The 17,724-nt window shown below is 47.4% G+C and overlaps 2 protein-coding genes across 6 annotated transcripts in view; one reads left to right on the forward strand and one right to left on the reverse strand.

The window, feature by feature from the left end:
• The window catches only part of LOC126092569 (guanine nucleotide exchange factor MSS4), a 57,468-nt gene extending 40,612 nt beyond the window's left edge, over positions 1-16,856 (reverse strand). Inside the window, exons 1-2 of the mRNA XM_049908246.1 lie at positions 16,690-16,856; positions 16,320-16,476 (exon numbers count right to left, since the gene is read on the reverse strand). Coding sequence (XP_049764203.1) covers positions 16,320-16,475 — 156 coding nt within the window. The 5' untranslated portion in view covers position 16,476; positions 16,690-16,856. The remainder of the gene's footprint in view (positions 1-16,319; positions 16,477-16,689) is intronic.
• Positions 16,857-17,007: 151 nt separating this feature from the next.
• LOC126092568 (PSME3-interacting protein) overlaps positions 17,008-17,724 on the forward strand; it is a 138,500-nt gene continuing 137,783 nt past the window's right edge. For 3 of the 5 annotated variants that reach the window (XR_007521359.1, XR_007521360.1, XM_049908243.1), the window contains exons 1-2: positions 17,081-17,104; positions 17,519-17,640. Coding sequence is in view for 3 of the 5 variants with exons in the window: in XM_049908243.1 (XP_049764200.1) it covers positions 17,100-17,104; positions 17,519-17,640 (127 nt within the window). In the remaining 2 variants the exon portion in view is untranslated. Of the gene's footprint in view, positions 17,122-17,518; positions 17,641-17,724 lie in introns of all 5 variants that reach the window. The other 2 variants (XM_049908245.1, XM_049908244.1) reach the window with 2 other exon arrangements.

Below are 17,724 nucleotides of genomic sequence, written 5' to 3' on the forward strand. Positions count from 1 at the left end.
ATAAAGGTGCTAGTGTCAGAGTTTTATGAAAATAATGACTGCAGCTTAATAATGCCTGGAAAAAAAGACTTATGTAATGGTGAAAATGGGAAATGTACGTTTACAGATGCAAAAAAGACTGTTGCTATGCAACATATCAGAACTATATGTAGAATTCAAGGAAAAGTATCCCAATACCAAAGTAGGTTTATCATCTTTTTTCAATCTTCGTCCAAAATGGGTTGTGGCTGTAAGTGCAAGGGGGGCACACAATGTTTGTGTATGTGAGACCCATCAAAACGCTAAGCTAATGTTTGCTGCTATAAAGGATTCTGATCTGTATTACAAAGGTGCAATGAAGCTGCTAGTGTGTGACATGTTCCTACCAGTGCATGATACACAGGTGTGAAAAGTGTCCTGGTAAGGCAAATCTTGCAGAACACATGAATAACAAACTGTATGGTGAACTCCTTATGGATGACGATGAACTTATTTCTTATAAACAATGGACACACATGGATCGCACAAGTCTTGAAACAAAGCAAAGTACAGTGGAAGATTTTGTTAAAATGTGTTGTCAAAAAATGGACAAACTGACCACACACAGCTTCACAGCAACAGCACAATTGGCTTATCTCCAGTTTTGTAAGGATAATTTGAAACAAGATGAAATTATAGTAATACTAGACTTTTCTGAAAATTATGCACTTTTAGTTCAAGATGCCATTCAAGGATATCATCGGGACAACAGTGAAGCAACTCTCCAGCCATTTGCAATTTACTAAAGAGGTGAATCAGGTGACGTGTCTGTCATGAACCTGTGTGTTTTTAGTGACTGTTTAATTCATGATACCATTGCAATTCATGCCCACATTCGCACTGTCATGGCATATGTGAAAAACAAGCTGCCTCACATACATTTTGCGAAATACTTCAGCAATGGGCAGCTAGTCAGGACAAAAACTGTAAAAATCTCAAAAATTTATGCATGCATCACCATGATTTTCAGATTCACGCAGAATGGAATTTTTTCGCAACAAGTCATTGGTAAAAATGTATGTGATTAAGCGCAAGGCATCTCGAGCTAGTCTGCAGCACCCTACAGAAGGTCACATTCTAACACCTCTTCAGTTATTTTCCTGGGTACAGAAAAATATCCCTGGCATACAATCATTCTACGTTTCGAAAGATGAGGTAAAATCAGCCAAAGAGTTGCTAAAAAGCAAACTAGAACACATTAAAACTGTTGCAGGCGCAAGGAGCCATCATCACTCCTCTCCAGCGGATTCTGTCAATGTGCAGATGAGCAGACTGTCCAGTTATAGCTATAGGTTCATGCACAACATATGTCTTCACAGTGTTTTTGACTCAGGATTCAGAAGCAAAACCAGCAACATACGACCAGGTTGCTATGTTATTGCTGTTTATGATGACGAATGGTACTTAGTATGTGTTGCAGGGTGCTGTGAAGCAGAAGGTGACATATTTGTGAACTTGATAGGACCAGCAAGATCATTTCATTGGCCACATTTGGCAGACAGGTGTTGGATACCTTTTGAACATTCTTATGACAGTTCCAGTTCCTACCACAGTGTCAGGAAGACAGTACAATTTGCCACTCATTGTACAGAGTACAGTAGCTAAAGTGTGGGAGAACTTCTGTTCGAAGCACAATCGACTGGTTTTTAGCAGTTAAGGTGCAGTAAACGTTAATGATAGGTTGTGTTAATCTGTCTATATGTTGTGGCTTAGTGATTAAACAGTTGTGGGAGAGGATAAGAAGAGGCAGAACAGTTTACGATATGTTTTTTACAAAATTGTGTTTTGGAACATTGGCCACATCACCAAATACATCTGTCAACTTCGATTGTACACAAATGTCTTGCAATAACATGCTGAAATTTTGAGATATATATGTATATTACGGTCTGCTTATGCAGTGTGTGAAATTTGGGTTGGATACCACTTGTCCCTTCTGTGCTACCACACTTCGAAAATCCATGTTTTTCAGGTAATTTTTGTATTTTCATGTGCATGTAACTCAGTTTTTGTGACCGATATGGGCATAATGAGTTCTGTGTGTGTTTAGGCCACATTAAGCTTACCACAAAAAAAAATTTATACCCTTTTTGAGTGAATTATAATTGGCATAGAGGGCACCTACAATATGTACCTTTTAACGTATTACATTTTTTTAATCACATTTTGGAATTTTTTATTTTTCCTCAGAAATTTGTTGTTGGTGTTTTGATTCATGGAGTGTGTTCTCCATATGGATGTTACTGGGTTATAAAAATTTCACTGGACTGTGTGGAATAGTTCCAAAGTTATTAAGACCTGAAGTTGGGTCTGAAGATGCGGGTTGCAATTTCTGCGTCATGCCACCTTGTTTCCCAAGTCATAATTCTGGAACTAACTGGCAGGGGAAACTAATACTTTGTACACGAGTGTTCCACACATGGTAGAATTAGTGTACTAAATTTCAGTCAATGACATGGAATGACCCAACTGTTGTACGGGAAGTGTGGGGCCCTGCATTGTCATGTTGCAAAAGAACACCTGCTGACAGCAATCCACGTTGCTTGATTTGATTGCAGGCTGCAGATGATTTTTTAGGAGATCTGTGTATGATGCACTGCTGGCAGTGGTCACTCTAAGCATGTAATGCTCCAAAATGATGCCTTTTTCAGCCCAAAAGAGTGTCAGCATAACCTTCCCTGCTGATGGTCCTGTTCGAAACTTCTTTGGTTTTGGTGATGAGGATTGGCGCCATTCCTTGCTCGCTCTCTTCGTTTCCAGTTGGTGGAAGTGAACCCAGGTTTCTATCCCACTAATGATTCTTGCAAGGAAGCCATTACCTTCTCGTTCAAAGCACCGAAGAAGTTCTTCACAAGCATCAACACGTTGTTCTCTCATTTCAGGAGTCAGCTGCCGTGGCACCCATCTTGCTGACACTTTGTGAAACTGGAGCACTTCATGCACAATGTGGTGCGCTGACCCATGACTAATCTGTAAACACATTGCAATGTCATTCAGTGTCACTCGGCAGTTTTCCTTCACTATGGCTTCAACTGCTGCAATGTTCTGTGGAGTCAACTCGTTATGCCTGACCTGGACAAGGAGCATCTTCCACTGAAGTCACACCACTTGCGAACTTCCTACTCCATTTGTAGACTTCCTGCTGTGACAAACATGCATCAACGTACTGAACCTTCATTCGTCGATGAATTTCAATAGGTTTCACACCTTCACTACACAAAAACCGAATTACAGAACATTGTTCTTCCCTGGTGCGAGTTTCAAGTGGGGCGGCCATCTTTATACTGATACGGCAATGGTATGTGTGCATCTGCACTATGCTGTCACCTACAGGCCATTCTGCATGCTGTTTGTAGCACGCTTACCAAATTACAGGATAATGGTTGGTTGGTTGGTTGGTTGGTTTGGGGGGGATTAAAGGGACCAGACTGCGACGGTCATCGGTCCCTTTTTCCAAAAAAAGTAAAACCACCCAAAGAGAATAAAAAACGAACAACAGGAAAGACATCAGACGACACAGGACAAGAAATACTCCTACAGAGATCAGACGAAACAAATTAAAATCACACAGAGTGTGACAGTGGTTGGCCGACCATAGAGATAAAAAGGAAAAGCCAACCACTGAGAACACATTAAAAACTCAGCGTAAAATCGTAGGCCAATGGCCAGAATCAACACAAAAGAACAGAACAAACACTCAGAGTAAATAATAAAAACCCCCTGCCCGAATAAAACGGAAAACTAAGTCAGCCATACCAGGGTCATCACATAAGAGGGCAGGGAGCGTATCAGGCAGCGCAAATGTCTGCCTGACCACAGCTAAAAGGGGGCAGGCCAACAAAATGTGAGCCACTGTCAAAGCCGCCCCGCAGCGACATGCAGGAGGGTCCTCCCGGCGCAGTAAATAACTGTGTGTCAGGTGGGAGTGGCCAATGCGGAGCCGACAAAGGACGACAGAGTCCCTGCGGTTGGCTCGCAGGGATGACCGCCACACAGTCGTCGTCTCCTTGATGGCACGGAGTTTATTGGGCATGCTCCGATTGCGCCATTCAGCGTCCCAAAGCGCAAAAACTTTTCGGCGGAGGACTGCCCGCAAATCAGTCTCTGGGAGGCCAACGTCCAGAGACTGTTTACTCGTGGCCTCTTTCGCCAGGCGGTCAACATGTTCATTGCCCGGGATACCGACATGACCGGGGATCCACACAAAGACCACAGAGCGGCCGCAACGCGCAAGAGTATGCAGGGACTCATGGATAGCCATCACCAGATGAGAACGAGGAAAACACTGGTCGAGAGCTCGTAAACCGCTCAGGGAATCGCTACAGATAACGAAGGACTCACCTGAGCAGGAGCGGATATACTCTAGGGCACGAAAGATGGTGACTAGCTCAGCAGTGTAAACGCTGCAGCCAGCCGCCAAGGACCGTTGTTCGGAATGGTCCCCTAGAGTTAGCACATACCCGACACGACCAGCAACCATCGAACCGTCGGTGTAAACAATTCCAGAGCCCTGATACGTGGCCAGGATGGAATAAAAGCGGCGGCGGAAGGCCTCTGGAGGGACCGAGTCCTTCGAGCCCTTTTTTTTTTTAGGGCGCACAACTTCAATGGTCATTAGCGCCCTGACTACTCTAAAAATGCACCGCGAGGGACAAGTTGACAACAACAACTAAAAGGGAAAACACAATAAAAGACAGACGGACAGGCAGAGGATTAAAAAACCATCATCAAATGTCCTTAGCAAGGTTTGTCAAATTGATAAAACAAAGAACACGAGCAGCTGCTCGTGGGTCATCGGCTAAAATGGCATCGAAAGTATTAGGCAGGTTAAGACCGAGGCGCAGTGTGGTAAGATCTGGACAGGACATTAAAATGTGCCTAACCGACAGCAAGTGCCCACATGGGCAGAACGGCGCCGGCGCAGCCGTCAGCAGATGGCGATGGCTGAACCGGCAGTGTCCAATTCTTAACCTTGCTAAAACGACCTCCTCCCGCCGAGAAGGGCGTGAGGAGGACGTCCAAGCCACGGGAAGAGGTTTTAAGGCCCGAAGCTTGTTGTCGGTAAGTGCAGCCCAATCGGCATGCCACAGCGACACGACGCGCCGACAAATGACCCTGCTAAAATCGGACGAAGGGACACAACAAGAAGCTGTCCGAGGCTGGAGGACCGCAGCCTTGGCCGCGGCATCTGCAGCTTCGTTCCCAGGGATACCGACATGGCCAGGAACCCACATAAAGCTAACCGGCGTACCGACGTCCACCAGCTGCTGGAGAGAGCGTTGGATCCGGTGTACGAAAGGGTGAACCGGGTACGGATCACTGAGGCTCTGGATGGCGCTCAGGGAATCTGAGCATATGACATAAGCAGAATGTCGGTGGCGGCAGATGTAAAGAACAGCCTGGTAGAGGGCAAAGAGCTCAGCTGTGAAGACCGAACAATGGCCATGGAGCCGGTATTGGAAACTTTGTGCCCCGACAATAAAGGAACACCCGACCCCGTCATTGGTCTTAGAGCCATCTGTATAAATGAAAGTCATGTTGATGAACTTCGAACGAAGTTCCAAAAAACGGGAGTGGTAGACCGAACCGGGGGTGACCTCTTTTGGGAGCGAGCTGAGGTCGAGGTGAACGCGGACCTGAGCCTGGAGCCAAGGGGGCGTGCGGCTCTCGCCCACTCGAAAGGTTGCAGGGAGTGAAAAATTAAGGTGTTGAAGGAGGCGACGAAAGCGAACTCCAGGGGGTAGCAAGGCAGAGACATACAACCCGTATTGAAGGTCAAGAGAGTCGTCAAAAAAGGAACGATAAGACGGATGGTCGGGCATTGACAGTAGCCGACAGGCATACCGACAAAGCAGTATATCGCGCCGGTAGGTGAGTGGCAATTCGCCAGCGTCAGCATGAAGACTCTCTACGGGACTGGTATAAAATGCTCCGATCGCAAGTCGTAAACCCCGATGTTGTATGGAGTTGAGGCGGCGTAAGATGGATGGCCGTGCAGAGGAGTATACGAAGCTCCCATAATCCAGCTTGGAGCGGACGATCGACCGATATAGACGAAGTAGGACGGTTCGATCCGCTCCCCACGACATACCACTGAGAACACGGAGGACATTTAAAGAACGGGTACAACGGGTGGCCAAATATGACACATGTGGAGACCAGCTAAGTTTCCTGTCAAAGGTAAGGCCTAAAAATTTGGTTGTCTCCACGATTGGGAGAGCAACGGGACCGAGTCGTAAAGACGGTGGGAGAAACTCTTTGTAGCGCCAGAAGTTAATACAGACCGTCTTCTCGGCAGAAAAATGGAAGCCATTGGCGACACTCCAGGAGTAAAGACGGTCAAGAGAACGCTGAAGACAGCGCTCCAGGACACGTGTACACTGCGCGCTGCAATAGATGGTAAAATCGTCCACGAAAAGGGAGCCTGATACATCAGCTGGGAGGCAATCCATTATTGGATTGATCGCGATGGCGAAGAGAGCGACGCTCAAAACTGAGCCCTGTGGCACCCCATTCTCCTGGCGAAAGGTGTCGGACAGGACAGAACCCACACGTACCCTGAACTGTCGATCCAATAAAAAGGAACAAATAAAAAGAGGGAGGCGACCGCGAAAGCCCCATGTATGCATGGTGCGGAGAATGCCCGCCCTCCAACAGGTGTCGTAAGCCTTCTCCAAATCAAAGAACACAGCCGCGGTCGGGCGCTTCCGCAAGAAGTTATTCATAATGAAGGTCGACAAGGTAACCAGATGGTCAACAGCAGAGCGGCGCCTTCGAAATCCACATTGTACATTGGTAAGTAGGCGTCGAGACTCGAGCAGCCAAACCAATCAAGAGTTAACCATTCGCTCCATCACTTTACAGACACAGCTAGTAAGCGAGATAGGTCGATAACTGGAAGGCAAGTGCTTGTCCTTCCCCGGCTTAGGAATCGGTACAACAATAGACTCGCGCCAGCATGCGGGAACATGTCCCTCAATCCAGATGCGATTGTATGTACGAAGAAGAAAACCTTTACCCGCAGGAGAAAGGTTCTTCAACATCTGAATATGAATAGAATCAGGCCCTGGAGCGGAGGACCGTGATCGGCCAAGTGCGGTTTCGAGTTCCCGCATGGTGAATGGTGCATTATAACTTTCACAATTCGAGGAGCGGAAGTCAGGTGGCCTAGCCTCCTCTGCCTGTTTGCGGGGGAGGAAGGCAGGGTGGTAATGAGCGGAGCTCGAAACCTCGGCGAAAAAGCAGCCGAAGGCATTGGAGACAGCCTCAGGGGCCACAAGGACTTCATTCGCGACCTTCAAGCCAGAAACTGGGGAGTGGACCTTAGTGCCAGATAGCCGGCGCAGGCTACCCCAGACAACAGAAGAAGGAGTAAAACTGTTGAAGGTGCTTGTGAAAGCAGCCCAGCTGGCTTTCTTTTAATAATACGATGACACTGTGCACGTAATCGTTTATAATTGATACAATTCGCCACTGTAGGGTGGCATTTAAAGGTGCGTAAAGCACGTTGACGAGCACGTAAAGCGTCTCTACATGCTGCGGTCCACCAGGGGACCGGTACGCGACGTGGAGAAGAAGTAGGGTGAGGGATGGAATATTCAGCAGCAGCGAGAATGACTTCCGTGAGGTGTGCGACCTGACGATCGCAGCTTGTGAAGGTTTGATCCTGAAAGGTCGCCCTGGAAGAGAAGAGCCCCCAGTCTGCCTTGGAGATGGTCCAACTAGAGGAGCACGGAGAGGGAGTATGCTGCAGGAGATGGATAACACACGGGAAGTGGTCGCTCTAATATGTATCAGCAAGTGCATACCACTCAAACCGGCGTGCAAGTTGGGGAGTACAGATAGAGAGGTCTAAATGGGAATAGGTATGAGATGTGTCCGAAAGAAAAGTAGGGGCGCCAGTATTGAGGCAGACAAGATTGAGCTGGTTGAAAAGGTCTGCTAACAAGGAGCCCCTCGGGCAGGATGCTGGAGAGCCCCAAAGGGGATGATGGGCATTGAAGTCTCCAGTTAACAAAAATGGTGCAGGTAGCTGAGCAATAAGTTGCATCATGTCTGCCCTGGTAACGGCAGATGACGATGGAGTGTAAACGGTACAAAAGGAAAACGTAAAGGTGGGGAGAGTAATGCGGATGGCAACTGCCTGCAGGCCGGTGTGCAACGTGATGGGATCGTAGTAAATATCATCCCGGACCAGCAACATAACCCCTCCATGAGCTGGGATACCTACCACAGGGGGTAGGTCAAAACGCACAGAGGTGTAGTGTGCCAAGGCAATTTGATCGCATGGGCGTAGGTTCGTTTCCTGGAGGGCTACGACGAGCGGACGATGCAAGCGGAGCAGCAACTTCAAGTAGTCTCGGTTGGAGCGAATGCTGCGAATATTCCAGTTAATAAGTGCCATCGTAAGAAAAGGAAGATGAGAGAAGGGGTCACCTCGAAGGCCGCTTAGGGCCTGGCTTCGAGCGAGCACTGCCGCCGCTATCAGTAGGCGGACAGTCATCGTCCATGGGGTCTATAGGGTCATCGGCCATCTCGGGAGGATGGCCGGGAGGGGGAGCTTCCTCCGCCGGTGAACGGCCAGATGTTCGGCTACCAGCGGTGCGGCCAGGCGAAACGGATGACGGCCTGGGGCGGCAACCGCTGGGTGGCGCAGGAGAAGAAAGGCGCCGTGGCGGAGAAGGAGAACTGTGCTTCCTATGCGCCTTTTTAGAAGGACGTTTGGTGGAAGTACCGGTCGAAGGCTGGGAGGTCGAGGGACGGAGGAAGTCTGCACGGGATGGTTCCTTCTTGAAGGCCCGTGCATCTGACTTCGGGGTCTGCGACTTAGCAGAAGCTGAGGAAGTGGCTGGTGTCTGTGGGGTGATGGGAGGAAGAGGAGACGTCGACCGCGCGATCTTAGCACTGGCCGAATGGACGACCGTGGTGCTGAAGGTCAGATCGCATGTCTGGGTTGCTACCTCCCGGGTAGTCCGAGGAGAGGCGAGGACAGTGCTGTATTTCCCCGCTGGGAGCAGCGTGGGCTTCCTACTAGCCAATAGCTTGCGAGCAGCCGAGGTGGACACTTTCTCTTTGACCCGAATTTCTTGGATACAGCGTTCTTCCTTATAGACAGGACAGTCGCGGGAGGATGCGGCATGGTCACCCTGACAGTTCACACAACGAGGAGACGGAGGTGGACAGTCACCCTCATGGGCATCCCTGCCACAAGTGACACATTTAGCCGCATTGGAGCAAGACTGTCGAGTGTGATTGAAACGCTGACACTGGTAGCAGCGCGTAGGTGTCGGGGCATAGGGGCGAACAGAAATAACCTCGTAGCCCGCCTTGATGCGCGATGGCAGCTTAACACTATCGAAGGTCAAGAAAAGTGTCCGGGTCGGTACAAGGTTATTGTTGACCTCTTTCATGACCCTATGGACAGCCGTCACGCCCTGCTCAGCGAGGAAAGATTGAAGCTCCTCGTCAGTCAATCCGTCGAGGGAGCTACTATAGACTACACCACGAGACGAATTCAAAGTTCGGTGGGCCTCCACCCGGACAGGGAACGTGTACAAGAGTGTGGCCCGAAGCAGTTTTTGTGCCTGAAAGGCATTCTCAGTTTCTAGTAATAAGGTACCGTTACGCAACCTGGTACAAGATTTGACAGATCCGGCTATGGCATCTACGCCCTTCTGAATAACGAAAGGGTTGACAGAGGAAAAATCCTTTCCGTCCTCAGATCGAGAAACTACGAGGAACTGTGGGGCAGGCGGTAGTACTTTTGTCACTGTTGGCTGGTCACGTTTCCGTTTTTGGGTCGAAGTCGAAAGCGATGGAGTAGAATCCATTGCGGAGGAATCCCCCATGATTGCCAGCGTCTCCGATGGCGCGCTCCTTCCTTGTGGGGACCCTCTCAGAGGGCACTCCCGCCTTAGGTGAATGTTTACACCTCAGGTCACACCTCCCGAGAAACAGACGGAGGGACCAATCGGCATGGTCAGAAGGTATCAGCTCAGGCAATCACCCCTCCCCGGGCCTGGCCTTTACCAGGGGCTACGCGCGTGCCTTACATGTCTACCCAGGGCCGGGACTTACGCGTTACCCCGTCACCGGCTACGCGTGCGTACGTGTGGGTCGGCCTTCAGACACGCACAGGGAGGAAGGAAGAAGAGGAAAAAGAAGAGAGAGAGGGAGAAAGAGGACAGACTGTCTCAAACGCCGAGGCGGAGACCAGAGAAGGCAAGGAGAAGAAGGCAATGAGGAAGCAAGGAGAAGAAGGCAATGAGAAGGCAAGGAGAAAAAGGCAATGAGAAGGCAAGGAGAAAAAGGCAATGAGAAGGCAAGGAGAAGTCAAGGGAAAGAGTAAGGAAGACAGTGAGGTGGAGAAGAGCAAAGAAAGGAACCAACAAAAGGAAGGAAGAAACGAGAAGTGAAAAAACCAAAAAGACCACGATTATAGGTCGCGAAACCGTCCGTCTCCGGATGCAGGCGCTAACTACCCCCGTGAGGGGGATGGACTCCTTTTAGTCGCCTCTTACGACAGGCAGGAATACCTCGGGCCTATTCTAATCCCCGGACCCGCAGGGGGATTCGAGCCCTGTGCCAAGTCGAGCCGAAGGCAAGGGCGAGGAACACACCACGGGGGTGTACGCAGAGGCGCCCGGAAAGGAGGTGGAACTGGGAAAAACCCAAGCCCGCAGAGAAGCTCCTTGATGCGTACGGCGATCGGACAACCCGACCGGGGCCGACGGTCTGGCAGATGGACGACTGACTGCGGGAACAGGACACGATAATTTGGATGCCCGGGCAAGCTAAAAACATGGGCAGCATAAGCGGCCAGCAAACGTTGGTGTCGGAACCGCAGTGGAGGTACACCTGCCTCCACTAGCACGCTGCCCACAGGGCTGGTGCGGAAAGCACCAGTGGCAAGGCGTATCCCGCTGTGGAGAATTGGGTCCAGCACCCGCAACGCAGATGGGGATGCTGAGCCATAAGCTAGGCACCCATAATCCAGGCGAGACTGGATTAACGCCTGGTAGAGCCGCAACAGGGTAGATCGGTCGGCGCCCCAGCGGGTGTGGCTCAAACAACGCAGGGCGTTGAGATGCCGCCAACACGCTTGTTTAAGCTGCCGGATATGAGGCAGCCAAGTCAACCGGGCATCAAAAAGGACACCCAAAAACCTGTGGGTCTCCACCACAGCAAGAAGTTCGTCGGCAAGATAAAGCCGCGGCTCAGGATGGACCGTTCGGCGCCGGCAGAAATGCATAACGCGGGTCTTGGCAGCCGAAAACTGAAAACCACGCGCTACAGCCCAAGACTGCGCCTTGCGGATTGCGCCCTGTAGCTGACGTTCAGCTGCTGCAATGCTAATAGAACTATAGTAAAGACAGAAGTCGTCAGCATACAGGGAAGCGGAGACACAATTTCCTACTGCCGCAGCGAGACCGTTTATTGCAATTAAAAACAGGCAGACACTGAGGACAGAGCCCTGGGGTACCCCGTTCTCCTGGACGAGGGAGGAACTATACGAGGCCGCGACTTGCACGCGGAAGGTATGATACGACAGGAAATTGCGGATAAAGAGCGGCAGAGGGCCCCGAAGACCCCATCCATGAAGCGTAGAAAGGATGTGATGACGCCATGTCGTATCGTACGCCTTCCGCATGTCGAAAAAGACAGCGACCAGGTGCTGACGGCGGGCAAAGGCTGTACGGATGGCCGACTCAAGGCTCACCAGATTGTCGGTGGCGGAGCGGCCTTTACGGAACCCACCCTGAGACGGAGCCAGAAGGCCCCGAGACTCCAGCACCCAATTTAAGCGCCGGCTCACCATCCGTTCAAGCAACTTGCAAAGAACGTTGGTGAGACTAATGGGACGGTAGCTGTCCACCTCCAGAGGGTTCTTTCCAGGTTTCAAAATGGGGATGACAATACTTTCCCGCCATTGCGACGGAAACTCACCCTCGACCCAGAGACGGTTGTAAAGGTCGAGGAGGCGTCGCTTGCAGTCCACTGAAAGGTGTTTCAGCATCTGACAGTGGATGCGATCTGGCCCGGGAGCGGTATCAGGGCAAGCGGCAAGGGCACTCTGAAATTCCCACTCACTGAATGGAGCGTTGTAGGGTTCAGAAGCGTTGGTGCGAAAAGAAAGGCTCCGACGTTCCATCCGCTCTTTAATGGAGCGGAAGGCCTGGGGGTAATTCGCAGAAGCGGAACTCATAGCAAAATGCTCTGCTAAGCGGTTTGCAATGACGTCGGAGTCAGTACAAACTGCTCCATTCAGTGAGAGCGCAGGGACGCTGGCAGGGGTCCGATAGCCGAAGACCCGTCGAATCTTGGCCCAGACCTGCGATGGAGTGACATGGAGTCCAATGGTGGACACATACCGCTCCCAGCACTCCTTCTTGCCTTGGCGGATAAGGAGGCGGGCCCGCGCACGCAGCCGTTTGAAGGCGATTAGGTGGTCCATGGAGGGATGTCGCTTGTGACGCTGGAGCGCCCGCCGGCGATCTTTAATCGCTTCAGCGATCTCAGGCGACCACCAAGGCACAGCCCTCCGCCGAGGGGACCCAGAAGAACGGGGAATGGCAGACTCGGCGGCAGTGACGATGCCGGCGGTGACCGATGTAACCACCGCATCAATGGCATCAGTTGAGAGAGGCTCAATAGCGGCAGTGGAGGAGAACAAGTCCCAGTCAGCCTTATTCATAGCCCATCTCTAGGGCGCCCAGAAGAGTGACGCTGTGGTAGTGACAGAAAAATCGGAAAGTGGTCACTACAACACAGGTCGTCATGCACACTCCAGTGGACAGATGGTAAGAGGCTAGGGCTACAGATTGAAAGGTCAATGGCGGAGTAGGTGCCATGCGCCACACTGAAGTGTGTGGAGGCACCATCATTCAAAATCGAGAGATCGAGCTGCGACAATAAATGCTCAACGGTGGCGCCTCGACCTGTTGCCACTGAGCCACCCCACAGAGGGTTATGGGCGTTAAAGTCGCCCAGTAATAAGAAAGGTGGCGGCAATTGGGCTATCAGCGCAGCCAGGACATGCTGTGCGACATCACTCTCCGGTGGAAGGTAAAGACTGCAGACGGTAAGAGCCTGCGGCGTCCACACCCTAACAGCGACAGCCTCTAAAGCTGTTTGTAGAGGGACAGACTCGCTGTGAAGAGAGTTAAGGACATAGATGCAGACGCCACCAGACACCCTTTCATAAGCTGCTCGGTTCTTATAATAACCCCGATAGCCACGGAGGGCGGGGGTGCGCATTGCTGGAAACCAAGTTTCCTGCAGAGCAATGCAGAGGAAAGGGTGAAGGCTGATAAGTTGGCGGAGCTCAGCTAGATGGTGGAAGAAACCGCTGCAGTTCCACTGGAGGATGGTTTTGTCCATGGCTGAGAAAGGCGTGCCGGGACTGGGATGGCAGATTACGCCGCTGGGTCACATGCTGCCTCCGATTGAGCACCCGTGCTAGTGCTATTGCGCAGTCCCCCCCTTGCCTGGCCTTGAGTACCACTTGTTTATTATTATCTTTGTTTGCTAGCAATGTTAGCAGATTGTTCTTGTGAAACCTTTGTGTGTGTTGTTTTTCTATGTGTTTTTGTCTTTGTGATACGTATGCAACGTTTTTATATCTGCCATATTGGAATTGTCGTTTATGGTCGTTTCCGCCATATTTGTGACGTCATGGGTCAAAGCCGACAGGTTGGATCGGACTCTTCCGTATTTCCCTTTTCAGAAATCAAGAAATACTGTATCTACCTGCCTGCTTTGATCCAAAGCTTTCAATATGTCATGCGAGAAAAGTGCAAGCTGGGTTTCGCACGATTGATCCTTTCAGAATAAATGTCAGTTGGCACGGAGGGAGGTCATTCCGTTCGAGATACCTCATTATGTTTGTACTGTTGGACTTAATGATCTATGGATGAATAAATGAAGTCTACAAGAAAATGATTGGACTTAATGATCTATGGATGAATAAATGAAGTCTACAAGAAAATGATTTTTATGTCTTTTCTTGTGACAGTGTACGTCCCATTTCAGCTTATCAGCAACAAAAATCCTTATCCTTAATCGGTAAACGTACTGGTGTGAGTGTGGGAATTCAAAGATCCTTAAATGGTTTCTGCACGATACATGATTATCTACTTTACACACTATTCTTGATTCTGCTGAATACTTAATCTATTTCAAGTGCACTTCTCCAGAGTAGAATGTTGTTATCCAGCAAGACCCCAACATATTTTTCACATCGTGCTTCATTTGGTATAAGATAAGGTTTACTTCTTATGTGACTCTGCAAGCTTTCCTGGTGGATATGTTGTATATAGTCTTCACGTTTGTCACCGGATCATGATGAGCAAATTCCACAATATTACACAGAATATCACAAATATATACCTAGCCACCAACAAGGTTGAACCACCTGAAGATGTCTGACAGTTGCTCTGAGGAAATATAGTGAAATTTGCACAATGTAATCAGGAGGCAAACCTGTGAAGACTATTTACTTCTGACGTTAAAGCTCATTATTGTTTGTTTGAAATTGCATAATGTATCCTTGTGACAAGCTGTTGGATGTGAACTATCTGGCGTTCTGTTATGCTATAATCTAAACTGTGCCTGCTAGGATTGAGTTTGTACCTTGATTAGTATGCTTGTGTCTTCAGTAAATTACAGCATTTGAACTGCCATATGAAGTCATTTGACCATCATTTATGTACCTTAGAAATGAGAGCAGATCCAGTACAAATCTCTGTGATACTCCACATGTTACATTCACCTGTTCTGAAGTCATTTTTATGTCCAGAGTTTAGTCTTAAAAAATTAAATAGATAAATTACAGTCCTTAAAAAAAATGCCTAATTGCATGCCCCACATTAAGCTTTTTTTTTATTTATCTAGTGCACAAATGACACTATACGGACTGAAAATGACAGTTAAATTGTTATATGTTGGAAACAGTGACCACACAGAACTTCCAACCAATGTGGTGCCTAAGAGAAAGCTTTTTGGCTTAAAGGTAATGAATTTGATGCTGACCTGTAATTTTCCATTTTATTATAAAAACCTTGAAAAACTGTTTTAAATCTATAACCTAGAAGTGCAAATGGTAACCTGCATGTGTAAATGAAAAAAAATGATGTAATATTTCTGGACACCCACTGAAGATGCTTTGCAACTAAAGTGAAAGTATATGGTTGCACATGATAAATAAAAGAAAACATCATGTGCAGCCTACAAAAGGCATTTTCTGAATTACTGCAAAATTTATATACAGCTGCTGCAGGAATAGCCTGCACAAGAAACTTGTTAAGTACATGTTTAATGGAAGCACCACAATTTTTCAGAAATATTTCTTATTGTCTGTACAACCTTTTTCTTTTTTAACCAATGTCTTATGAACATCAAAGCCATTAGAAAGATCAACAGTGTTAGTGATGGATGGCATAATATGCAGCTGTAATATGTTTGGCGAGTTAGTTTAGCATTTAACTGAGTCTATTTGAGAAAATACTGAACAATGGAAGATCCATGATGGAATAATGACAATATTATGAAAACAACAGATTGGTACTTACCATATAGTGGAAATACTGGATCACAGACAGGCACAACAAAAAGAATGCTAAGCAAGTAAGCTTCAGTCTGGTTTCAGAAGCCAGAGACAGTGGTCATGTGCACAAGTTGCATTTGCATGACTGTGTGTGTGTTTGTTTTTCTAATTTGGAAGTAAGCTTACTTGTTTAGCAGCCTCTTCATTGTGCCTGTCTGTGACTCAGCATCATCTCCACTATACGGTGACTAGCAACCTAACCTTTTAATAAGATTAAAAAAAAAATAAAATAAAAAAAAATAAAAAAAAAATGAGGCTCTCTCCCCCCCCCCCCCCCCCCTTTCTGCATGTGGTTTGAATCTTTCCGAATAGGAGTCCTGCGTTGTAACTGGTACATCACACCATTCTGTGTATCAAAGTGATCTAAAATTAAACAGGTAATATATGAATATAATACTGTTAGAATGCAGAATATGGTTTAATTTTTGCTAAATAGCCTACAACGTGCTGAATTTGTTGTGGTCTCAAGCGGGAAATAACTATTACAGCATAACTTGTAATGACACTCCAACAAGAAAAGAATTTAATGCAATATGGAGAATTTATGTTCTGATGCAGGGTAACAATTAATATAGGCCTACCAATGCTCTTTGAGAAAAGTAATTGTGAATGAACAAAGAACGGGTGAAGATGACATTATAGTAAATATTACGTTTTCTATATTAGTGGCAGAACATCTGAAGTTTCATTCATGTACCTCAACCTGCTTGTAGACACCCATTCCTGGATTCAGAATCTTCGACGGGCATCGTTGGCACCTGACAACGTGTCTGTTCCTTCCGTTCTCAATTTCCTCTTGCAAAGGAAACGTTGTGGCAATTTTTGGATGGGTCGTTATATTTCCTGAAGCCATGCTTCCAGAGAGAAAGGAAAATTACGACCAGGAAAAATTGTTAACTTTACATGCACATTTATGCTATTATATGGCGTTTTGTGATGGAGAGTTGTGGCGTTCCCCTTTCGTAACTCTATATTGATTTCGTTATGTTCAAAAATCAATCAAGTCATATTTTTTGTACAATTTGTATATTTTGAAATCTAAAGCCTGTTTCTTCTTTGGTGCATACCTGCAACAAAAACTACTACCTCATTCTTTGCTTCTTAATAGTTATAATAAAGTCACCAACAGTACAACGTTACTGATTTTAGCGTCTCATGCCATTTCACACTTTTCAAATACCTCCCAACACCTACTGCGGTACTACTGACGGATGTCTAGGGTACCGGTGTTCGTACAGAGTGCATGCTTGTAAGATCTTAGGTTTCGGAAGTATCGAAATGCAACAGATTATTTTCTGATAATAATGCATAATTTGTAAAAAAATCTCAGATGTTTAATGTCGGAAATTCCATAAACTTATAAAAAGCGCTAGCCTGTGAATTTATTCTTTAACGTATTAATTAAGCAGATGTCGCTCCATGCTCTGAGTTATCTTTCGTTCAGAGAGTTTGAGAAGTTGTGAGGAGAAGGATTGGAATGTAGTGAGTTTTGAGAAAGGGTAATTTTATTTACAGCAAAAACGGCTAGACATTTTTAATAAGATTTGTAGGAAGGCAAAAAATAAAAATGAATAACTCTACTGCGCTTGAGAATTCTGAAACGGTTTCGCTATTTCCAGCTTTTCCGACAAAATTAAGCTTTTTAATAAAGCAAACATATTGTGTATTATTTAGTGCCAAGTTTAAAAGTGTAAATAGAAGCACTGGTTCCTAATTTCCCCTGCCCCTACCCCCATAAGTATTGTTTTTACTAGAATGTTGAAATAAACCGTGCACAAACGAGTTCTTCGACAAAGCTAGGAGTCTTTCTGAAACGGACCCTGTTTTAAACTTTTAAAATAACTGACGTATCACCATTGTATAAAATGCATACAAGCCGGAATTTTCACTTTGCAGCATAAGGAAGAAACATCAAATCGGAATGAGTTCAGGCTTTATCTCAGAAGCAGAACTCGCGGAGCGACGAAGGATTCGACAAGAACAGTGGGATAAAGTTCGGAAGCCAGGACAACCAGAAGGTAAGTAGTGTTGGGCACAGGTGGGGAGATACAAAGCAATGACTGCGTTATGTATAGTAGAAGCTTGTCGGGAACAGAAACATG

Source organism: Schistocerca cancellata, chromosome 7 (assembly GCF_023864275.1).
Source record: "Schistocerca cancellata isolate TAMUIC-IGC-003103 chromosome 7, iqSchCanc2.1, whole genome shotgun sequence".
Lineage (NCBI taxonomy): Eukaryota > Metazoa > Arthropoda > Insecta > Orthoptera > Acrididae > Schistocerca > Schistocerca cancellata.